The 24680-nt window shown below is 42.4% G+C and overlaps 2 protein-coding genes across 8 annotated transcripts in view; one reads left to right on the forward strand and one right to left on the reverse strand.

Moving 5' to 3' along the window:
* The window catches only part of fam131c (family with sequence similarity 131 member C), a 33300-nt gene extending 27964 nt beyond the window's left edge, over positions 1 to 5336 (forward strand). For both annotated transcript variants that reach the window (XM_048561602.2, XM_048561601.2), the window contains exons 6-7: positions 1145 to 1255; positions 3714 to 5336. In XM_048561602.2, coding sequence (XP_048417559.1) covers positions 1145 to 1255; positions 3714 to 4054 — 452 coding nt within the window. In that variant the 3' untranslated portion in view covers positions 4055 to 5336. The remainder of the gene's footprint in view (positions 1 to 1144; positions 1256 to 3713) is intronic.
* Positions 5337 to 5384: 48 nt separating this feature from the next.
* clcnk (chloride channel K) overlaps positions 5385 to 24680 on the reverse strand; it is a 64350-nt gene continuing 45054 nt past the window's right edge. For 3 of the 6 annotated variants that reach the window (XM_059638064.1, XM_059638062.1, XM_059638060.1), the window contains 9 exons: positions 24062 to 24235; positions 23786 to 23855; positions 19846 to 19956; positions 18599 to 18812; positions 17097 to 17230; positions 15330 to 15427; positions 13128 to 13211; positions 7690 to 7776; positions 5385 to 6517 (listed from right to left, as the gene is read on the reverse strand). In XM_059638064.1, coding sequence (XP_059494047.1) covers positions 6464 to 6517; positions 7690 to 7776; positions 13128 to 13211; positions 15330 to 15427; positions 17097 to 17230; positions 18599 to 18812; positions 19846 to 19956; positions 23786 to 23855; positions 24062 to 24235 — 1026 coding nt within the window. In that variant the 3' untranslated portion in view covers positions 5385 to 6463. Of the gene's footprint in view, positions 6518 to 7689; positions 7777 to 11980; positions 12037 to 13127; positions 13212 to 14042; positions 14125 to 15329; positions 15428 to 17096; positions 17231 to 18598; positions 18813 to 19845; positions 19957 to 23785; positions 23856 to 24061; positions 24236 to 24680 lie in introns of those variants that run through there. The other 3 variants (XM_059638061.1, XR_009442739.1, XM_059638063.1) reach the window with 3 other exon arrangements.

Consider the following 24680-nt stretch of genomic DNA (forward strand, 5'->3'; position numbering starts at 1 on the left):
AAGATGTGCAGGCTAGGTGGATTGGCCATGGTAGATTGCCTGTAGTGTTCAGGGATGTGTAGATTAGGTGGCTTATAGGGTGATGGGTCTGAGTGGGATGCTCTGAGGGTCAGTGTGGACTTGTTGGGCCGAAGGGCCTGTTTCCACACTGTAGGGATTCTATAAAGATATTCCTTAATACCTCTTCCTCTGACAAATCTTATGGTCTTCTGATTTTATATCTCTTCCTGCGGCTATGTGCCAAATGTTGCTCTATAATCGACCTGAGAAGCACCTAGGATCATTTACTACATTAAAGCTGCTAAGGTTGTTGAAAATCCCTGCTGTAATTTTACAAAATGTTCCAAGACACTTCCTGCTCGTATAAGGAACAAAGACAAGAGGCTACAGAGTTAGTGATTTGCCAAAGAAATAAATTTAATGTCAGATAAAGAATTTGTCACAAAGCCAGTGGTTCCGGTCTGGATGTCTGCCTGGAAACAGGTTCAATTGAACTGATGAGGAGTACATTAGGTAATTATTTAAACAAAAATAATGTGCATGGTTATGGGGAAAGGCTGGGAGGACACCACTAAATCATAATGCTCATTTGGATGAGCAGGCATAATGGGCCGAATGGCCACCTTCAGTACTGTAACAATTCGGAGGCTTTGCAATGGGGAAAAGTTTTGGACAGCCAGCAGAGACTGAAAGAATTACAGAAGACAACAAAAAGAGCATCTGGTTTGAGAGATCTTTTAGACTGGAGCTAGATATAGCAAATCTAACGCATTTGCCAATGGAATCATTAGCAGTTTTATCAGACACACACTTGCATTGTTCAAACAGCAATGTCAGTGTTAAAACTCCACAAGGCCCATATTAAGTTCGTGCCTTCCACAACCAGGGAATTAATTATATATTCAGCCAGAACAAGATCCTGTCCTGGTTTCCCATTTAGAAGTTTGCTTCTTTCAGTTTGCCTATTTCCCCTTTAGGTTAGTTTGAGATTAATTTATAATTGAGATCCAACTGAATGATATGATATTTCCCCCCTGTGCTGAGTCATCCCTCCTGGTTCAGTTAAAATTGTTCCGGGTATTATCGATTATTAGTCTTCTCCTTTACCATTCATTGTCTCATTCCATCTATTTTTTTTTAACAGGAGTTGCAGAGCAGTTTGCCATCACTGAGGCAACACTGAGTGCTTGGTCCTCACTGGATGCTGAAGAAGTGGTTTGTAGCAGAAGCCCGAGCAACACAGTTGACTACCTCAGTAGGTCGAAGAGATTTTATTCCTTCCTCTATTTATTGTCCAACTGTAATATAAATATCATTATGGGGTCACAAATACGCCCTTCTGCCCCTAGATTAAATCTCACCATTACAAACTCTTCTGCTTCTTAAATTACTTCAGTGACAGTTTCAAAGATCTTTTGTAACCCATCCCAATTATTGATCATTCTCTGAAGGAATAATTCTGAACGTCTATCCAAGTCTTAAACTGCCTTTTTTCCAACTTTGAACTGAAATAATTTTATCTTGTTATCCCGGTGCTTAAAATTCCTCCAGGTTAGCTTTCTCTATCCCATCAATTGTCTTCTTTTATCGTATTTCATGGCTGGATCTGGCTTTATTGTCCATCCCAAGTTGACCTTTAGAAGGTGGTGGTGAGCTGCCTCCTCGAACCACTGCAGTCCCTGGGGTGTAGATGGACACACAATGCTTTTCAGAAGGGAGCTCCAGGATTTTGATCCAGCGACACTGAAGGAACAGTGATGCTGTGTGGGTGATAATACTCCCATAAGTCTTATTCACACCTTTAAGATCTTTCTTTCAAAAGTGAACAGCTCCAGTTTCTTGTTGTTCAATCTAACCTTCTAACACAAGGTATGATAATGCAACAAATAGACATCTGGATCATTGTCTCAGGCACTGACTCTAGTCCTGTGATGGGCTCATTAGAGATCACAACGCAGAAAGAAGCCAAACATGTGCTGGTGCTAATTTTTAAAATGGAGGGTCCTATTCAAATTATTTTCTCTTCATTTATTTCTGTATTTTATTCCTTTCCAAATACTCCAACTCGATAAATAGGCAACAGCCATTTGCCAGTTGGCTTCTGAGGGCGATGCCCTGCCCAATCAGAAACAATCTGCTTGATTTAAAATTTAAACCAATCCTGGCTGTTAACTATCGGTCAGCATTAATAGGTGCATTCTCCATGGTAATGCCCCTACCAATCAGTTCACTTACAAACCGCTCAGCCCCCTTTTCTCATGAAGTATTAATGTTGGTTTCCCACTCCCCCTTGAATTGGTATTCTTGCAAATTGTCCTGAGGAGTGCAAGATGAAAGGCTTCAACAAAAATGTCTTTTCTCAGCAAGGACAGTGCAACCGAATGACAATTGTTAAAACTTCATGTAACATGATGATCACATCTGGCATATTTATAAATTTTTCAGTGCAGGCATTGAACGGATATTATGCTGTTTGTATGATGGGCCTATGCCTTTTTGAGGACTTCTTCCTGTGTCTGTGTTTCCCTGAGTGACGTCAGCACGAGGCAATTTGCATTAAATTGTGTTGAAAGGTCTGAACACATTACAAACAATAACCTTCTTTAGGGTCTAGGCCCGAAACATCAGCTTTTGTGCTCCGGATTTGCTGCTTGGCCTGCTGTGTTCATCCAGCCTCACATTTTATTACCTTCTTTACTAATACAGTTCTCATCTCATGTACCATTCACCATTACTACACGCAGCTACTCACTTCCGCTAATCATTTATTAATAGCATAGAAATCAGTTACAATGATACATCTTGTAACTAATGAGGGAAACCCTCTATCGTGGGTAGCTTTAAATATTTACTGGTTTCTTTGCTGATTTGAGGCAAAGTTGGGTCTTTAAGCAGTTCACACTAAGTTGAAGTGTGATTCTCTTAGTGACAAGATTTTAGACACAACTGCCAACAATTAGCAACTGCTAAGTGAGATTTTCTGTTTGGTTAAAAATAATGTTGGTTACTTAACCAATGTGAGCAAACCCCTCAACACCAGCTGTAAGTGGGAACTATTTGAAAAAGTGTACCGATAATATCACTGGATTAATATGCTCCAGAGACCAAGTGTAACATTCTGGGGGCGCGAGGTCAAGATTATTTCACATGCCTCCAGTAGCCTTTCACCCCTTTAGTTCTAGCTAGCAGAGTTTAAATTCTGTTGATTAATAAATCTAGAATATAAAGCTAGTCTCAGAAACTGTGTCCATAACATCATCGATTGTGGTAAAAAAAATTCAGTTTCACTTTCATAACTTAAAGAAGGAAATTTGCCGCTCTTAGCCAGCTTCATGTGACTCCAGACCCACAGCAATGTGGTCGACTCTGAACTACTGTAACAAGTCACTTAGTTCAAGGGCAATTAAGGATGGGCAATAAATGTTGGCATTATCGCATCCCATGAAAGAATTAAAAGGCAAAGTGCTTTTCTGAAAATGAAATGTATGCGAACGTTTCAGAGACGAGGCCGCGCTCCGTAAGTTTCTAATTTACGAGGGAAAGCAACGCTTGTTTAATGCTACAGAGATAGTAGGAACTGCTGATGCTGGAAAATCTGAGATTACAAGGTGTAGAGTTGGATGAACACAACATGCCAACTTGGCCAACTGCTGTGTTCATCCCGCTGTACACCTTGTTATCTTGTTTAATGCTACTTTTTGTTTTCTTATTAGATACAGATGAAGTGTATCTTGAAGATCAGCTTTCAATTGGATCCCAAGGCTTTTATTACTCTTTGAATGTTGAAGGCTCCTGCACTGTCATAACTCCTGTATCATCATACATAGCCAGTTTGGCTGGTGAACCATTGCAAACAGACACGGCGACCATCTCTTCTTCCCACAGCAGAACGCTGATGGAAACCTTGCCTCCGAACTGCTCATCTCTTCCAGCAACCACTTCCTGTGGAGCAGAATTACAAAGAACACTGCAAAGGAGCACAGGCAGCCCCTTACATCACTCACACTCCAGCAACAACAGCTCCGTCATGGAAGATGATGTGTTTTATAATTAGGCTTAACAGTAGGATCAGAAACCATATTCTCTTGGACAAGGGAATTCACCGCTTCCTTTGTTTAAAGCTGGAAGAAAAACTGAATTGTCATTGATTTGTTCCATTCTAATTTCTGTGTGTCTTTGTGGGTGTGTGTTCATTGACGTTTGGGATGACTGACAAATGGGAACTTCCAGTTGCCCCAGAGGCCAGCAAGACAGGGCTGGGGCTGAAAGTAGCTGTACTCCTTACTTTCCCTTGCAATCCAACGAATGTCACCGGATGTTAGGCTTTTGAGCTTCACACTTAAACAGGCCAGCGACACATGGACTGAAAAGTCAATGGAGGAGTTCAGCTGGTCTCCCATTACAGCTCCTGAAATGACAATTGGTCAAACTTGCAGGGCTATAGCGTTCATGTCTAGGCTTGAGCATAATGAATGATTAGTTGGGCAAGGGTCAACACCTCTGGAAAAACAGGAGAGAAGATTAGAAGGAAACAAGTTCAGATATGCCTTGGCTAGTACAGATCATGTATACATTGCCCTATGCTAACTAACACATACTGGTACATGGTGTACAGAGCTTCTCCATTTAGATGACAAGGATTGACATTAAAATCATCTCCTGTTATATTCTCAACACTGTAACTGTGTGTAACTTTGGCACTGTCCTCTCATTGATCACTAAAGATAAATGTCACATCATAATTGATTCTTGAACTTCTTTAGATCTTTCAAGGTGGTGCCTCAGCACAGCAAAAACATTCCTGCCTCCAAAGTCAAAGCTCTGCGTTCAAATCCCATTCCAGAGTGCGACAGTCAAAGATGTTGCATTCATGATATAGCCAAACAAGCAGAGCATGAATTTATAAATCCTTCCAATGTATACATGAATAGGAAGCAGCGAGAGCAAGAAAGATTCCTAGATAGCCATGTAATGGGAGCCTCTACCACTGCTACCCATAGCTGCAGCTACTTAGACTCCTTGGTAAGTGGGGGCTGTGGATCAAATTGGTGCCAAAAGCACATGGTTTGATTCCTGTTCCAGCTGGTGTGGATGTGGGGGCCTGCCACATTGCCTTATCTGTGGTGGAGCGCTCAGTGTTGCAGACCTCCTTTTGGGCAGGGGACGTGAAGATCTTTTCCTGAGAATCAGTTTGATGCTTCCCTTACCCCAATAATCACAGTGTCGTGTGGGAGTTTGCAAGGATATGTGGTAAATATCTGAGTGGCTGTGATTTACTCTTATGTCTTTGTTGTGAATTGTATTTGGAATTCAACCACAATTCTGAAAAAAAGCAATTAAACGTCATTAAATCTGTTATTTAATTCTAAGTTTATTGTAGAACATCTGCGAAATATCAGCGAACAATCTCAGAAGTGAATACCATTGAATGAGGAGAGTTTGTGTCGCAAAATATTTATTTTCAAAAAGCAGCTGAGAAATTATGAAAAGTGAGACTGCAAAATCTAAACACTCATAGCCAAACGCATGATGTAAACTTTTGCAGTGGAGTAAGGTCAGAGGCTAGCGCTGTGTATTGCAGCAATGATCACTATTGGTAAGCATACAAACACTTTGTTTTGACATATAGAATGTCTGCAGGAAGTAGAAGTGTTAGAAAGAGAGCACCAGTTTATACAACATGAGAAGAGGGTGATGATTGGTTAGAGCATCATTGATGTGGCACAACAGCAGGAACAGTTAACTGTCAATCTTATTTCTCTGACTAGGCAGTTTGACGCTGATTGGCCAAGGTATTGATGTGGGGAAAGCAGCAAAGTTTGGTAGTTAAAAGGTACAATGAATATACAAATTCCTATTGCCTAATCAAACAGGCCCCTTTTGTTAAGCAACTTCAGACACACTACGAGCCCAACTGATTAATCTGTCTACTAACTTACAAACACCTTTGGAGTTCTGGCTGCTGTGTTGATGAGGTAACATAGGCAACACTGAGCAAAACAGTCAGGAACATCCTTGATTGAATGGGCCCGTGGTAGACAAAAGATCTCGAATACCTCAAAAAATTTTTCAGAAGAGTCATTTCAAAGTGCCTCTTCTGCTACACAGCAAATGTTTTCTGAGAAGACAATGAAGATTTAATGTTAATAATTCGATTATAATATTCTCTACAACCAGGGGTCCGATGGTGTAACCCGTCTGTTTATTTATTTGAAGTTTTTATGATACTATAGTTATATAATCTCGTGATGCAGAGGAAATCAAAAGAATGTGATGTGTGAACTTTAGCTGTTGTGAAATGTTTTGGAATGTAGAAGGTGCATTCCGAGGACAAGCAAACTTTAATGCGTTTGCTGGTATTACTGAAGGAGCGTGTGATGGGACATATCAGGCTACAAGAGAATCCAATCAAGGCTCCATGATGGTATGTAAAATAGCAAGTAATTCTCCTCTTCTGTACGATTTACTGCTTGACTGGAATACGGTCATTGGCTAGATCTTCAATCACTTTCTTCAGCTGATGGAGAATACAGAGCCATTAGTTATTGTGGTTATTGCTGCTGCAAATAACCAATGTCATTGATCTTGTTTATAAGCAATATGACCATCTCAAGAAAACCCATGAGTACGCACAGTAAAGGGCATTTATAATGTTACAATGATGGCATTCGATGCCCTTTGTTGTATAACATCTTAGATCCTGGCAAGTTTAGCTGATAGAATATTTGACAGCTGGAATGATTGATTAGCAACACTGCTGGAGCTATAGGGAAGTCTGGCGCTGGATGCAAATCAACTTTTAGCTGCTTAAGAAAGCAATCAGACAGCTATAGATCTTGGAGGTTAAAATGAGTAGGAATTCATGTACAGCACCATACCTTTGAACATCACACCGTGGGAAATTTGTGAAGGCTTTAGAGAGGGCGCAGAAAAGGTTTGCAGTTACGGGGATAGACTAGAGAAGATGGGCTCGTTCATCTGAAAGGAGATTTGTTGGGGGTGTGCAAAACCAAGGAGGGCTTAGACTTGAGGCCAGTTGGCAAATGAAGCAAGAACAAACTGAGGAGCAATGTCTTTCTGTAGGGACTGGTCAGGATTTGGAATGTACCGCCTGAGTGGCTGGAGAAGGCACACTCAAGTATGACTTTCAAAAATAAACCAGAAAAGAATTTTTTTTTAAAAAGTCGGAGAATAAAAGGGTTCTGGGCTATAAGGAGAGGATGGGTGGCCAATTGCTGCTGCAAAGAGCTAGCACAGATATGACAGGCCAAATGGCCTCCTTTGGCGCTGCAAATATTCTAATGTTTCTCTGAGGGAGATGTTACTCCAAAGGGGAACATAATTTCAAAGTGTAAGTTGAAGCCATAGGTGTATCTTTTCTTCAATTGATTCCTTTACCATTGGAACATCCTGGGCCTGAATGAAGCATGTTGACAGTGATCACTATGTGAGATCTTTATTTTTAATCCCGCTGTCCTGACCCTGTCATACCCATTGTGAAAGGGTTAAAACTCTCCCCACGATCTCCAGAAGAGTTGATTAATTGTTCTGAGTGCCCAATAGGAGTGTCGTTCTAATCTTTAGTGCTCTTGAAACAGTATGCATGCCAGAATGAATCTGATGCTGAGAAATTTGAATTTATATGCAAATATTATTTCCCCTCTAGGTTACATTTTTTCTTTGTCTTACCTCATTCCTGGTTACAAAGCCAACCACTTTCCCTGCGGAGGTAACAAACATGTGCTGGAGGACAAGAAGATCGAAAAGCTTGTGTGCCTGAAAATAGATGACATTTTTAATGGTATTTCTCAAAGCAATTTCACTGCAATTCCAAATTATTGTTCCTGCAGGTGTGACCCAGGCTCTTCAGAGATAGAAAATGTTGACAGATTGCAAACCATTTAATGCATAAATTCATATTTATACACAATTCTGTGGTGTTGCTAACAGCAGTAATTGTAATTAGCACATCAGCGGGTCTAAAAGCGCAATGAATTAATGATGAAGTGAAGTGATAGTCACCTGTGAACAGATAAACAAACTCCTGCACCAGGAATATCCTGTGAATGAGCAGAGAGTCACTTTTCAGTGGTATCAGAGATGATGGGAACTGCAGATACTGGAGAATCCGAGATAACAAAGTATGGAGCTGGATGAACACAGCAGGCCAAGCAGCAACTTAGGAGGACAAAAGCTCACTCAGCTCTTGTGCTCCTAAAATGCTGCCTGGCCTGCTGTGTTCATCCAGCTCCACACTTTGTTATCACTTTTCAATGGTGTAGCTTGAAAGAGTGAAAAGCTGGCCATTTTAGAAAGAAAACAAACTGCTCTTCTTACATTTGAAGAGACCGATATTGTATAAAAAGGTTAGCGGCTCGAATAATGCAGGACCTCTTCAACGCTGCACGACAGGGTCATTTCCAACCCTATCCTCAAACAGCTTAATTATCTACTTAATAAAAACAGAAAGATCTGCACATGCTGTAAACCAGAAACTAAAAACAGAAATTGCTGGAAAAGATAAGCAGGCCTGGCAACATCTGAGGAGAGAAATTACAAGTTAATGTTTCAGGTCCAGTTTCAGGACCGGACCTGAAACATTAACTCTGATTTCTCTTCCAGCAATTTCTGTTCTTGTTAGTTATCTACTCAGAAGGTAGCTTTTGACTTAAATTGCCAAAGAATACATTGCATCTGGGGGGTGAAATTACTTCTGGTATTAGGCGATGGCATTATTGCTGGATTGTAAATCCAGACACTTAGGTAATGTGCTGGGGACCCAGATTCAAATCCTGCCACAGCAGTTGGTGGAATTTGAATTTAATTAAAGTCTGGTATTAAGAGTCTACTGATGAAACCATTGTTGAGAAAAACCCATCTGCCATTGGTTAAAAATAAGCTGTTTGTGATAATTAGCTGCTTGGTGTGTGCAGTGTTTCCCAGTGGCTATGCAGCTTAGAGGAAACGTTGATCCTAACCTCTGGGACCAAAGCTGCAGGATTAAGTCTCATACAAGAAATTATCAGAACATAAGAGGAGTAGGCCATTCAGCCCCTCAAACCTTTTCTACCATTCGATGTATGATTTATACACTGGGCCCTATCCCTTTATACCTTTGCTTGACAAAAAAATTAACTCTCTCCGATTTAAAATGAATAATTGATCCAGCATCCATTGTCATTTGTGCAGAGAGTTCCAAAGATGTACAGCCCTTCCATAACACCAGGGATCCGGGTTTGATTCTATCCTTGGGCAACTGGCTGTGTGGAGTATATACATTCTCCCCATGTCTGCATGGATTTCCTCCAGGTGCTCCAGCTTCCTCCTATAGTCCAAAAATGTGCGGATTAAGTGGATTGGCCATGCGAAATTGCCCACAGCGTCCAGGGATGCACAGGTTAGGTGGATTAGTCATGGGATATGCAGCGTTACAGGGATAGGCTGCAGGGGTGGGTCTGGGTGGGATGCCCTTTGGGCTCGATGGGCTGAATGGTCTGCTTTCTGCTCTGTAGGGATTCTATGGTTATATGAAGGGTTTGGCTCTAATTCTCAGCCCCCTAGTTCGAGAATCCCCAACTAGTGGAAATAGTTTATCTGTAGCTTAAACAAAGTTGTTGGAAAAGCTCAGCAGGTCTGGCAGCAACTGTGGAGGAAAAAACACAGTTAAAGTTTTGGGTCCAGTGACCCTTCCTCTGTTCTTTGTTTTTGTCCCTGATTCACAACACCCGCAATTCTTTCAGATTTTGGTTTATCTACAATGTCTTTTCCTGTTAATATCTTGAGAGCTTCCATCAGATCACCCCTTAATGTTCAAGAAATTGTTGACTATGGAAGCTGCATTTGCAACGTGGCCAAATGTTTGATCATCAACCAGTAGATCCTTCCAATAGACCCGATGACAGACATTAAGCGCAGGTGAGTCTCCCAGTCAGCCATCCTGCAGAAAGGAATGGCAAACCATTGCGCTAGTTAATCCGATTCTGTAGAAATCCACTGCATGACACTTGAAGACGGGTACAGGGTGGTGGGGCCAGACAGACTGTGTGAGACAGACTGGGTCTGAGGCACTCAGCTGGAGATTCCTGAAATGGGCCAAGAAACAAAGGTCAGGACCGTTCTGGCTCCTGAAACTACCCTGGGAGGGAACTAACTCTTTCTTTACTTTTCTTTGAGGCAGTCAATTACTGAGCAAGAGTGAATTTCAGTTTGAGAATAGCAACAAGCCGCCATTGTAGATAAGCAAACTGAGAGGGTGCTTCAAGATAGCCGCATTCTCACTCTAACCTTTTAAAAACTTATATTGAAAATTAGGCTCGGCAGCTCAGCCCCTCCAAGGATCAGAGTGGTGCAGGAGGGGTTGTGTTTTCGGGCAGGTTTCTGCTGCTCCTGCACCCGTGCAGTGAAGCCTCTAGTCCCACTTGGAATTTTGTTCCTCAGTTTTCCCAATCATTCATTAGACACGGACATCTCTAAGCAGGCTAGTAGTTGTTGCCCATCCTTAATTGCACAGAGAGTCAAGCACGTTGCTGTGGGTCTGGAGGCCAAACCAGGTAAGGATGGCAGATCTCCTTCCTTACAGGACATTAACGAACCTTCTGGGATTTTCCCAAACAGTCGGCAATGGTTTCATGGTCAGCCCACATTTTTTATTGAATTCAAATTCTACCATTTTCCCTAGCAGGGTTTGAACCCAGGATCCCAGAACATTGCCTGGCTCTCTGGATTAATAGTGTCGTGATAATGCCTCCCCTGACGCACACACACATACCTGCCCCTATTAAAATGGCCCAGAGCCAGGGGAACAAGCACACCAGCTGGTGAGGCTAGTTTACAGCCTCGTGTCGGTGGTTCTGAAAGCCCACTCCACGCAGTCTAATTTAGAATCCACAAACAGCTGTCATTTATATCCAGCAAAGAGTGAACAACAGAGAACTGCCCAGACTGAATCAGTGCTGACAAGATTTACAACTCGTCAGGCGTGACTTCACAATCCAGGCTCAGACAGTAACTTAAAAAAAAATGGGGAAGGGAATGCCCACAAACATTCACCACACAATTTGCTAAACCCACTTGTACAGTCACAATGTCTGGCTGTGAGCCCAGGTGATGGGATCGACTCTATCAATGCTGTGTGCTTTCAGTTCATAGACAGTATACCTCCAAGTCTACCATCCAGTTCTTTCTCCAGGTGAGGCCAACTTCATGGGAGCTTACTTAATCAACGTTGCTGGGCATTTTGAACTTTAAATTAGATTGCGATCTGTCCCCACCATGGGGTGCAGTGAAGTGTGGCCACTGCACTCCCAAAGATTAATTCCACTTGAATTTTTCCAGAGACTGCTTAGAGTTACACAGTCAATAGGGCACAGCTAGTGGCCATTTCGTCCAATGTGCCCATGCTAACTACCTTCAGCAGCGTTGTCATTTCCCTGGATGAAATGATCTAAATCAGTGCAGCTCAAATACCAATTCCTTTCCACCACCAGATTACTCGCTAAGAGACTGCTCCAATACTCTCAAGGGTTATGACCTCAAATGTCAACATTAATGGATTTTTACTAAAAAAAGTGCTTTTTAAATCTCCAATCTTTCCTCACCAGTTACCATAGCCCCATTTCTAAATATCATTTGAATGTGTATCAGCAATGTTTTAAAATGACCAGATTACTCATTGTCTGCTGAAATGTTAGGAGCTCTGGGCTTTGAGTTCATGCCAACAGTGTCAAGTGACAGTTTGAATCTCTCAGGCACAGTGTCAGAGAGCCCTGGTGTGCAATCCCTTTGCTCAGAGCACTGCAAAGCAGAGCTGCTGTGTTTAAACAGTGGATCAAATCACAGAAACTGGAATTCATGCTTCTGTCTCCAAGTAGCAGTCTGTACTTTCCTGGATTTTAGTGTCAGCTGCTGGCACTCAGCCACTGATCCTTTAAGGGTCAACACATCAGCCAGAACTTATCTATAAGCAGTGAATAACACTAACCCATATTGGAAGTTGACTTTTCCCGTCCAGCTGACCTGATCACATTGCCAATGACCCTGGTGAGAATTGAAAGTGTCAGGCGCAAAGAATCGATTCAAAATGTACGTAATTAACATAACATGGTGTTATTTCAGCAACCCTATCAAAACGAATTCAGAGTAACATGTTGCAAATGTGCTGGAAAACCAGGCTCTTGTCTCATCAACTTTGTTTTACATTGTAATCCTGATGTGAGATAACTCTTCTTTCTCCCTGCGAGCAGCAAGGGTCTTTCTTTGAATGAATCTCAGCTGCTTTAATCAAATTAATGGTTGCACTGGACCACAACACAAAACCTCTGATCGTAAATCAGCATTACATTGGCAAGCTAATTCAAAGCAGCTGCAGTGGCTGGCCTGAAAATTGTACACCTGTACAATAAGCAGTGATTTTCCAAGAATGCACTTATATGCATTGTTAGGTCACGTACATTACCTTGTTTCTGACCCAGAACACGCCTGATTAACCCTGAGGTTGGGTTCCAGAAAGTGGAAGAAAGTGATTAATTCCCCGGCACTGATAATCTTCATCATGTTAAACTGTGAAATATTCAGAAAATGCTGGGTGACTTCCATGACCTCATACCAATGCAAACCTCTTAGACTGAAGTATTATTTTGCTCTTTGGACTTGTTTGTTGCTTTGTGAGAACCATTTGGACCACAGGTCTTCGGGTGGATTTGATCCTCTATAATTGTGTTTTGAAACATTCCTCACCACACATGACTCCTGTGAATTTCTAAAGTGGGGTATTCCTGTCTAAAAGCTCAAGTGGATAAGAAAGAAACCATTGTATTGTATGAAGAAGGGGTTAAATTCTCCAGGCCAATATTCCTCCATTAACCCACACTACCCAAAATAGACGTCAATTTGTTGGATTGCTGCTTATTGTATCTTACTGTGTGCTAGCATGTTTACATAAGAAAGGACTTGAGAATCGATTGATGAAAAATTTGATCATGTACTAGGTGGTTCAGTTTTTCTTTTTCCTAACTAGTATTATTACTAAATATTAAACACACCTGCCAAAGTAAATATAATTAAAACGTTGAGCTCTTGATAATGAGCAATTATCTATTATGAGCTTATAATTCCATATTCCAGTTTACCTGGTGTAAAGATGTGCTCGGAGACAGCTGGAAAGTTACTGGATCAATGTGGCACTTTTCCCAAATACTTATACTCACTTCTTTCTGCAAAGGAAAAAGTACATTTCAGTCCAAGGATTTCCGATAGAGAGATTAATGGCAACCTTTTGTGGAGAGATAGTGGGTGAAGGATGTGAATGGGCCAGATTTCCTATTTCCCTGTATCTAAGCTTATTGTCTGGGTGTAGTTCATGGAGAAAAATCAGATGAAGAGGAACACATCCCCATGAAGAAGCCTGAGTGAGTCAATTTAAATGGATGGAAAATCAAACCGGGTCAGTTGCACTGCTTCATTATCAGTGTACACTATGAACTATGCAAAAGAAATTCAGTAAGCCCAGATGTAAAAGCAAAACTGCCGTCATGTATTTCTTACAAGGATGGGATCAAAATGACAGTGTTGCTGGGTGAGACCCAGCCAAATGCTCTGGAGACAGGAGTTAAATGGCACCCTTGGAACTGGAGGAATTTACGTTCAATTAATTAATTAAATTGGGAATAAAATCCTTTGGGGGAGGGAATTTGCTGTCTTTACCCAGTCTGGCCTGCATGTGACTCCTGTCTCTCAGCAATGGTTAATTCCTAAACTGCCTTCTAAAACTGCCCAGCAGGCCATTGTCACCTACTCAATAATAATTAAGGGTGGGTCATAAATGATACTTTTGCCAGTTACAGTCATATCTGAAGAACGAAGAAGAGAAAAGTAGGGGAGATCAATTCCGGCTGAGAAGAGAAGGCTGATCAAATCAGTTTACATGGCAAATGGATTGAGCAGGCTATGTTGACCAAATGGTCCTTTCTTCACTCAGAGTTTTCCCATTTCACTAAGTCTACATCAATCAACAAATCATTCAGAGAATCCTGTTCAAAACCCACCTTCCATGGACCCCACTCTGAATCCAATGAAATTCTTTACAATGAGTGATTGAAATGGGTTTGGCTTTGATCCTTTGAACTTCTATGAAATGGGGGAAGAAAATGAACAAATGGTTGATATATTACACTTATGTTAACTGTGAGTTTTTTTTAAAAGCTTAGATCAGTTTATTCAATGTTTTAAAATTGCAATTTAACAAAAAGCGGTCCCAGTGAAATCGTTGTCCTCAGTTTTGGTGTTGTGATTGAGGCTGAAGGAATAATAATCAAATTTTGCTGTCTTCCCTTTAGCTTCCTTAAACTTCCAGTATCAGCAGTGAACAGATTCAGACCTCATTCTGCTCTCATATTAAATAAGTTAGGTTCTTAGCCTGTTCATTTGCACAGCCACTGTAATTCATAAGTAATTTATTATGTGGAAAATATCTCAAGATGTTTCTGGGTGACATGATAAAGTGCACCATAAATATGACTCTTCATGTTATAATAAAGCATGTCAATTAGTTTTGCATTTAGAGACTTGATGATTAACATAAACATAAATGTGCATCATGAACAAGTGTTTGAGAATATTCAGATAACATACAAGCAAGAAGGTCACAATGATGTTATCTGTTCTGATTTGTTTTAGGGCATGTGCCACACAAAAAGAGTGGAAACACAGCCAGAATCAGTTGTAGCACAGACCTTAGATCTTTGTATTAAAGAATAATGAACAAAGAAAAACTGCAACTTGAACCCATGGGCTTTGCACTTCAAACAAATAAAAGAGAATAATCATTGACCTGCTGGGGCAGTCAGTACGCTTGCCGAAGTTTATTTTTCGAATTTAAGTCAGAAATACCAGCACGTTCAAACCTTCCTTTTAATCTACACAAGTGCTGAGGTCTTTCAAAGGTATTGCTGATTATTGCTGAACCATGATTAGGGACAAAATATATTATTTTGCAATAGAATGCATTATTGCAGAATTATAAATAAATAATGCATCACCAAAGAGGGCTATGGGTCTTTGGAACTCTCTTTCCCAGAGAGCAGAGGGGCTGGAAATCATTGATTATTCTTAAGGCAGAGGTAGGTAGATTCTTAACTAAGAATTAGGAGTCAAAGGTTATGAAGGGCAGGTAGGAATGTGGAGCTGGGACACATCACCAGGTCAGCCACGATCAGATTGAATGGCAGAGCAAGCAGATGGGGACAAATGCTTTTCTCCTGCTCCAAGTTCTCGTTTGTATGCTTGTTTGAGGCCATTTGGCTCATAATGCCTGCGACCAGCAGTTTGCTCACCTGATGTGTGTTATCCTTCTGGAATTCCTCTTCCCTGTGAGCCTGAAGGAGTTTGACAACCTCGTTCCTTTGAATTGATCCCACTAGCACCATGGATTCTGTTAACAGAGAGAGAACCTCTGATGGTATGTGAGGATAAAATGCTTTCTTGTACCATGGCAGCTACAAAAAAAAAGTTTCTCCGTAATCTTCCACGTACAAATTGTAAAGCAACATTAAAGCAATCATCAAAAATGTAAACAAACTCCCTTTTTCAAAATCTGAGGGGAGACTGTCAATATTATTTCAATGTCATCAAAAGACTCAGACAACAAAAATCTCATGACGCCAAATAAACTGATCCCGAATTGGGAGAGCAATACAAGATCCAATCTCTGCTGTCTCAATTATGTTCTAAAACTTAGTCTTCCTCACTCCCATGTTGAATAAAGGAAGTTGGAATAAACTAGAAAAGTCTCTGCTGAAAAACCTAGTACGTTATTATACTGTAGGGTTTATAGAGTCACAGAGGTTTACAGCATGGAAGCAGGCCCTTTGGCCCAACTTGTTCATGCTGCCCAGTTTTCATGATTAGTCTTGTCCCATTTAGCTGGAATTCCTGAGGCCAAACAGAATAGGAACAAGTAATGGTTAAATATGAATTAAAAGTAGTCATGTCAGAATCTACATAATATTGGTACGGATTGGGGACAGATAATCAGCAGTGTGGCAGTTGATGGTGTGAGCGTTGTAACGAAACTGATTAGAAAAGCATATGCATGAATTCTGTCTAATCAACCAAAGACTGGTATGTCACATCAAACTTTTCAGGGAAATGCCTTGAGGAATAAGAGGCAAATTGACAGGTTTAAAATGTAAACAAAACTTGGTAATTAGTTGTCAGACATCATCTCACTTGTATATTCTCCATAGCAATGTTCTCCCAGTCTGAGTACATTTACAAACCAATCAGCACTGTCACCCACAGAGCTCTGTGGGTTTTGACCCACAGGCAGTGAAGGAAGGGGGATATATTTCATTATCAGGTAAACCTGAGGTGGTGGTGTTCCCATGCATCTCCTGCACTTGTCCTTCTGGGTCATGGGTTTGGCTGGTGCAGTTAAGGGATCCTTGGTGAATTCCTGCAGTGCATCTTATAAAATGTACACACTGTGCCGCTTTGTGGCTGTGGAAGGATGTAGTTGTTGAAAGCCATGGGCGGGGTATTAATTAAGCAGGCTGCTTTGTCTTGGATAGTTTTGAATCACCTCGTGCATTGTTGGAATTTCACTCATGCAGTCAAGTGCAGAATATTCTATCACACTCCTGACTTGTGCCTGTAGATGGGTGGACAGGCTTCAGGAAAAACAGAAGTGAGTCACTTGCCTCAGAACTTATAGCCATCGACCTGCTTTTGTAGTCACAGTATTTATATCGCTAATTCTAATCAATTTTGGTCAATGGTAACCGCACCCCCCCCTCCAGAATGTTGATAGCATGGGATTCAGAGATGGTGTTGCCATTAATAGCCATTGCCTGGCACTTGTGTGGCATAAATGTTTTTTGTCACTTCTCAGCTGGATGTTGTCTAGGGCATGCCCATCAATACCATTGACTCCTTTTCAATCTTAAATGGAAGTTATCAGAAATCAGCACCAGAATTATCTAATGCAAATGATATTGGCCACAAGTTCAAACCACAGTGAAAACCGCCATGAAAATTAGTCAAAGGCAGTTTAGTTAATATTTATTATAATGGACAGATTGTATAATTCTTGAGTTAAGCACCTGCATTCTCTACAACAGGATATACATCATCAGAACGCGAGGTCACTAGGCGCAGGATATCAGTGTAGCCAAAATTTTTGTTCAAGCATGTGATATTGGTGTTCATGAACTCCTCCACCGTCACATCGTAAGAACTGAAAAATAGATCAATAGCACTTAAGCAGAACAGCAATATTGAGAGGTGTTCCACTAAAGGTAACAGGATAAAGCTGTAAAGTAATGTGCGCACGGATGTCTATAACAAATTGTTAAGGCGAGTATCTCAGTGAGATTTGGCTTACACACAGTTCTTTGCTTGGGATTGTCACATTTTTTTTTCACTTTGGGGAATAATGGACAGGTGTTGGCTGGAAAAGTTGGCTCATTCTCAAACTGTTGAACCAAATCATGAATGCTCCTTGGGTGGCCAACGAGTCCAGGAGTGGGTCTTGAACTGCTGAAGAAGGCAGGGACACTGTCTATTGACCCACAAGACCTCCTAGACCACAGCAGGAAAATAAATGTATCAGGTTTGAAATTTGAGGGTAATTTAACTCCCCAAACAAGTGGGTGGGATGTCAAATTCAAACCATCTCGAACTGGAACCCAGTTTGTCTCAAACCCACCTACTTCTAGATTTAACCCACTAACATGTGCCTGGAAATGGATTGGTAATACCCAGATAATGAGACTGTGTTCTGATATTTAATTCAGCTTCACCATCGCTCGCCAGTCCTCAGGAAACCTATCAACTACATGGAGATAATTATGGCTTTGGGGAAAATGCAAGTGCCTTTTAGAGCACTGCTTGTGGGCCAAGAGGAGAAGGATAGATTTATCTCAGTCCACTGAGCTCACTTCTTCTTTCCCACCATTGAATGCACTGACTCAATCCCAGCCCTCCCTCAGTTCACTGCCTGGAATCAGCAACCAGGTCCACTACTCGCAAGATCCAGAACCCATTCCCCAGTGTCCTGCTATCACTAAGCTAGCCACAGATTCTGGCTGTGGCCTGTTCCATAGAGGGCCCCACCCAGCAGGGAGACAAACAACTCAGTCAGATTGGCTTCCAGGCAGCAATGTGCAGACATTGACAATACAGCTGAATAGTACGTCAGATTCTGGGACTTCCAGCTGAACCCCACCACATCACCCCACCCCAACCCCCACCGCCGCAACGCCCGGCCACCATGTTCACAAAACCCACCCCGGAAAAAACTAATGAGAAACGATAGGCTATAAACACAGCGGGTTAAACAGCTCCCTCACTTCCTCTCTCACGCCCTTACCCCTTCCACCACACTGCCACAAATCCCTCGCCACTGTATCTGCCCCCCCACACATTTCCCACTCTGTTCCCTGCCACACTCGCAGTTGTAGCCAGTGATTTTCAGACACCAAAACGGGGTTGCAATGGGATCCCCTTAAATCTTGAGACCCTGTACTTACGTTGCTACCACAAACTACCACACCCATCATATTGCCCCTTCATCAACCCTGCTGGCATTAGGAATGATACTAACCCCGGCATACTGCTCCGGATTCTAGGTAAATACGGCAGCTTCTTCACAATGATGGTCCCATCGTAGAAGGAAGGTTGGAATTTCTGCGCTATGGCATTCGCTACAAGTACAGCCAATAGAACGGGTAAGAAATGTGCCAACTGTCCTGTTAGCTCAAAGACCAACAGCGCTGTGGACAGTGTATGGGTCACAGCTCCTGAGAATGCTGCTGCTCCTGCCAAGACAAAAGGAAAGACCTCACCTTCTTTGAGCTTACAGAGGAGAAAGGTTAGAACAGCCCGTAGTGATCTACCAAAACAGAGCATTCATTGCCTGAAAAAATATACCTCAGGTATGAGCAAAATATCATCCATAATGACAACCCATGTTATAAGATATTGCAACCGAAAGGCGACACATGTTAGGAAGGTGTAAGAAGGGACGGGTGCTACAGTCCAGCCTAGAAGGACTATAACCTTTTTCTTTTATTTCTCTATTTTAGTCCCTAAGGTTTGGAGTTGGGGTGGCATGGTGGCTCAGTGGTTAGCACTGCTGCCTCACAGCCCCAGGGACCTGGGTTCAATTCTAGCCTCAGGCAACTGGTCTGTGTGGAGTTTGCACATTCTCCATGTGTCTGTGTGGGTTTCCTCCTGGTGCTCCGGTTCCCTCCCACAGTCCAAAGATGTGCAGGTTAGGGTGGATTGGCCATGCTAAATTGGCCATAGCGCCTAGGGATGCTGGGGTTGCTGGAATGGGGCAGAGGGGTAGACCTGGATGGGATGCTGTCCAGAGGCTTGTTGGGCCAAATGGCCTGTTTCCAAACTGTAGGGGTTCTGTGATTTGTGACGAGGTACATTTGTACGAAAGGTGGCACTGTGTGCAGTGACATTGTACACTTCTCACGGTACTCTTGAGTACACATGACAATAAATTCTAATTTGCTCAAAACAGTTATTATTTGACCAGGTAAGAGAGTCCTCAGACTGAGCATCTGCAGACAGGGCAATACTGCAATGCATTGGGACGTTTTTTTGCAATACTGGGAGGCAGCTGTACACAAGTATCAACATCAGTCCTACTGGACGCATCGTGAGACTTGTATTTTTAATCAACCTGCCCATGTCCAGGAGCAGATGGGTCTTGAACTAGGACCTACTAGACCAGACATAGGCCCATTACTACTGTGCCACATAACCCTGGTGTGACCTGAAAGACAAGCTGACAATATAGAAGCAAATCTACGAAATGTGTGACCAGCACATACTTGCCTGCAAGGGCATATCCCCCAGGGACTATTGGGTTAAGGACTCCTTCAGACTTGATGCCATTAGGAAATATAATAACCATAATTTCTCCCACTAAGCGACCGATAACAGCCCCTGCAGAATACAAAATGCAGAAGATAAATGTCAGGGGTTTATGAAACGTTGTTTATAGGAGAAAATAAATCTCAGATTTAAGGTTCTCCTGAGCCGGTTTTTATGTGATCCCCACGTGCAACCATCCTGGATCTGTATCCATTGGTAATCTCTTGGGAAGGAAGCCGTGCATCACCCCATCTACAATTAACCTTGAGATCAGACTTTCCATCCCCTTGATTATAGTCGACTAGGGGGAGATCACATATCCTGCCTTTCTATAAACTAAACACCATCTGTTCATCACTGAAGGTTTTCCACACCAGAAGGAACTCTTGAAATGGCAAAAGGATTTCACTCCAAAATGTGTGTGAGCTGGAGACCCACAATCCAGGCTGGAGCCATATCACAGAATCACAGAAGTATTATGGTGGCCACCTGATCCATTGGGATTGGTTAGATCAGTTGGCTGGGACAACTGGCTTACAATGCAGAATGCTACCTATAGCATGGGTTCAATTCCTGCATCAGCTGAGGTCATCAGGAAGGACTGTCCTGCTCAATCTTGGCCATCACATGAAGCATGGCAACCCTCAGGTTAAACCCCCACCAATCATGTGTATGTGTGTCTCTCACCCTCTCATGAGAGAACAGCCCCATGATCTGCTCTGCCTTTACTCTATAATGGGGTAAGCAATACTCTAGCTGAAGTCTCACTAGTTCAGTATCATATGTGGATGGCTCAGTGGTTAGCAATGCTGCTTCATAGCTTCAGGGACCCAGGTTCAATTCCAGTCTCAGGCAACTGTCTGTGTAGAGTTTGCACATTCTCTCTGTCTGTGTGGGTTTTCTCCAGGTGCTCTGGTTTCCTCCCACAGTCCAAAAATGCACTGGTTAGGTGGGTTGGCTGTGAGAAATACAGGATCATAGGGGGGGGGAGTGGGTCTGAGTGGGGTGCTCTTTGGAGTTCAGTGTGGACACAATGGGCCAAATAGCCTGCTTCCACACTGTAAGGACTCTATGATTACATCTGCACTGACTATCTAATGAGGGCCGTGACATAGTACCATTCTCCTGCCTCTTCGCCATACCCCTGTACATTGTTTCTGTTCAAATGATCATCAATGGCCTCTTGAGAGCTTCAGCTGATCCTGCTCTACATTTGCAGATAAAACTGTGCTCACTCATACTCAATCCATTTACGGGTGCAAACTGTTTGTTCCCATCTACTTTGCCCAGGCACCTCTTGATTCTGAAAAAGTCTATCATATCTCTTCTTAGCCATCTTCTCTCCAAGGTAAACAGTCCCAACTTCTCCAATCTATACTCATATCTGAAGTTTCTCATACCTGGAAGCATTCTTGCAAATTGCTTCTGCAATATCTCCAATGTGTTCACATCCTTCCTACAATGTGACACTCTGAGCTGTACACCATAGCCCAGCCGTGATCTAACCAGTATCTTGTATAAGTGCAAGATTATCCCCTAGACTTTTGTACTTTATGCCCCTATTAATAAAGCTCAGGCTACTGATTACTTTATTAAACTCTCCCTGTATGTCCTGCCAACTTCAATGATCTGTGTATATAAACACCAGGTCCCTCAGCTCCTCTCCCCCTGAGTATTGTATTCCCTATTTTACCTTGTTTATTCATGTCCTTCCTGCTAAAATGTATCACCTTATACTTTGCTGCATGGAATTTCATCCGTCACTTATCTGCTCTTTCCAACAACTTGTCTATGTCCTTTTTAAGTTTTACACTGTCCTCTTCATAGTTTACAAGGTTTCTGAATTTTGAATCACCTTCAGATCCTGAAGGATTGAAGTAACATGAAAGGTTTAAATCTGCTTTCCTACTGTGACCCCATGTTGAGGCTTCAAAATTGTCATGACCCTCAGTGAGAACTGTGAAGATGTGGTGTTAGACTTTGAGAGGATGGCAATAATGGAGAAAACCTATGGAAGCAAGTGCTAGAAAAGTGTCCGAGAGCTGGGGCTGGAGGTGGGTGAAGGAGGGAGAACCCCTTAGAGTGGGGGCTGCCATTGAGTCACTGAGTCATACAGCATGGAAACAAACCCTTGTGCCCAACTTGTCCATGCCGACCAGGTATCCTCAACTAAACTATTCCCATCTCCCTGCATTTGGCCCAAATTGCTTTTCACCTTTCCTATCAAGGTACCCATCCAAATTTCTTTTAAATGTTGTAATTTTACCCACCTCTACCAGTTCCTCTGACTGCTCATTCCCTACATGCACCACCCTGTATGTGATAAAGTTTCCCCACAGTTGCTATAACTTAATTGGAGCTCCATAACAGCCTTAGACCTCGAGACGCTATTTATGACCTTGAAGGCGTGGGTTAAAACAATGTCTGTCACAATGCGGGATCAAACCTTAAGTACACATAAATAAAATAAACCACTTCGTTGTACTTGCAGGGAGGCTATGCTAGAGCTGTACAAGCCGCTGGTTGGGCTATAGATAGGGCATTGCTCACAGTTCTGGTCACTGCATTATAGGAAGGATGCGATCAAACTGATGAGGGAACAGAGGAGACTTAGGGAATGTTACCAGACCTGGAGAATTTTGGCTACAAGGAAAAGATTTAATAAAATATGGTAGTATTCTTTGGAACAGAGGAGGCTGAGGGGCGATTGAATTGAGGTGGACCAAAAGGAAGAGGGACAGGATGGTTAGGAAGGATCTACTATGAAGGATTGACAAGAGTCAAGGAGAAATGTTTGCTCAGAGCACGTTGGGACCCTGCCTCACTAGAACAGAGACAGAAACACACAAAACACATTTCAAAAAAACACTTGCATATGCGGGGATTTTAAAAGAAATAATTTTATCCACAGGATGTGGACATTGCTGAATGTCCCAGCATTTATTGCCCAGGCCTCATGGCCCTTGAGAAGGTGGTGTTGGATTGTCTTCTTGAGCTGCTGCAGTCCATTTGGTGTAGTCAACCATGTGCTCCTGGGCAAGGAGTTCCTGGAATTTGCCCTAACGATACTGATGGAGAGGCAACATATTTCCGAGTCAGGGCAGTGGGGGTCCTGGAGGGGAAATTGTAGATGGTGGTGCCCTTGGCCTTCTAGATGGTAGTGGTCATTGATTAGGAAGGTGCTGTTAAAGGAGTCTTGGTGAGTTGCCACAGTGCATCTTGTAGATGATACACATTTCTGCTACTTAGCATCAGTGTTGGAGGGAGTGAGTGTTTGTGGGTGGGGTGCCAAACAACTGGCTGCTTTGTCCTGGATGATGTTAATTGTTAGAACTGCACTCATCCATGCAAGTGGATCATATTCACTCGCTTCCTTACGGAACAAGAGTTGGAATGGTGTGCCTGGCTGGATTGCCTGCTCTCGGCCAGCATGGGGACAATAGACCAAATAGCCTCCTTGTGATTTTTTGTTCATTATTCATTCATGGGATGTGGGTGTTGCTGGCTGGACCAGCATTTATTGCCCATCCCTAATTGCCCAGAGGGCAGTTAAGAGTCAACCACATTGCAGTGGGTCTGGAGTCATATGCAGGTAAACCAGGTGGTTTTTTTCAACAATCGACAATGGATTCACAGTCATCATTAGACACTTAATTTTTTAAATTGTATCAGTTTCCACCATCTGCTGTGGCAGGATTCAAACCTGTGCCCCCAGAGCATTATGTGGGTCTCTGTAATAACAGTCTCTAAATTGTAAATCTAATAGCTGTTTATAAAGAAAAGTTCAGGTTCTGATCCAATGGTTTCAAATCTTCAATTGATTTTAAATTTTGATGATTTAATTTTAAAGCCCTGCTCTTTTGTTATGTATTGAGCACTAGGATTTATTTCCTGAACTTACCGTATATAAGAACTGGCATGAAGTATCCAGCTGGCATTGGTATGGTGGTCGCAAGGATCAGCATCCAAAACTAGAGATAACGGGGAAACAGTGCAGAGTCAGTCTGGCATGAAACCTCAAACATGGTGTTGTTTCCTGTATACACATGGCTATGTGTGAGGACAATTCATAACTGCACGTATTGTGGTGGCCCCCAGACGTTAAATGACTACAATTCCTTGTGGGTTAGTGATTAATGAATTAATTCTAAGGCTGGGTTTGAAAGTCACGGCTTACCTTCATGAAGAGGAAGAAGAGAAGCGTGCCAAAAAAGGTGAAGCTTGGGTGGCACCATTCAATCCAGAGGTTGTCTGGGTCTACTCTTGCCTGGATGTTGAGCGTTGCATTCTGAGACAGCACAGCCCAGGACCGGTGATCGAAGAGTGAAGAGAGAAGCTCCTTCATTGTGAGCTACACCCAGGGAAACAACACACAGTCAGAGACCATCCCTTCTCTGCCAAAGTCACTCATTTATCTTCGGTAGAATTTTTGCAGAAGTTAGGTCATTCCATTTGACACGTTGTTTACACATTGTTCAGTCTCCTTTCCCGACAACTTTGCCTTATTGACACCTTCACCAATATTTGATTCCAAGTTGCCACTGCCTCTGAAGTTCCATTTCCAAAATATCATCAATCACATAAAGATCTTAACTAACTGCTGCAACTAGATGGAGAATATAACAACTGCGCCCCTTCGTATCCCTGCAGTTTACGTGCATGCACTGCCACTATCATTCACAGAGTGCAAGGGAAGCGTGACCTGCTGATGTTACATGGCACTAGAAAACTCATGGCACCTACAGCCTCACAAAGAGGCTTGTCTGAACGTAGTTGTTGTTCTCTTTTAGCAGAGA

This window comes from Stegostoma tigrinum, chromosome 28 (assembly GCF_030684315.1).
Source record: "Stegostoma tigrinum isolate sSteTig4 chromosome 28, sSteTig4.hap1, whole genome shotgun sequence".
Classification (NCBI taxonomy): Eukaryota; Metazoa; Chordata; class Chondrichthyes; order Orectolobiformes; family Stegostomatidae; genus Stegostoma; species Stegostoma tigrinum.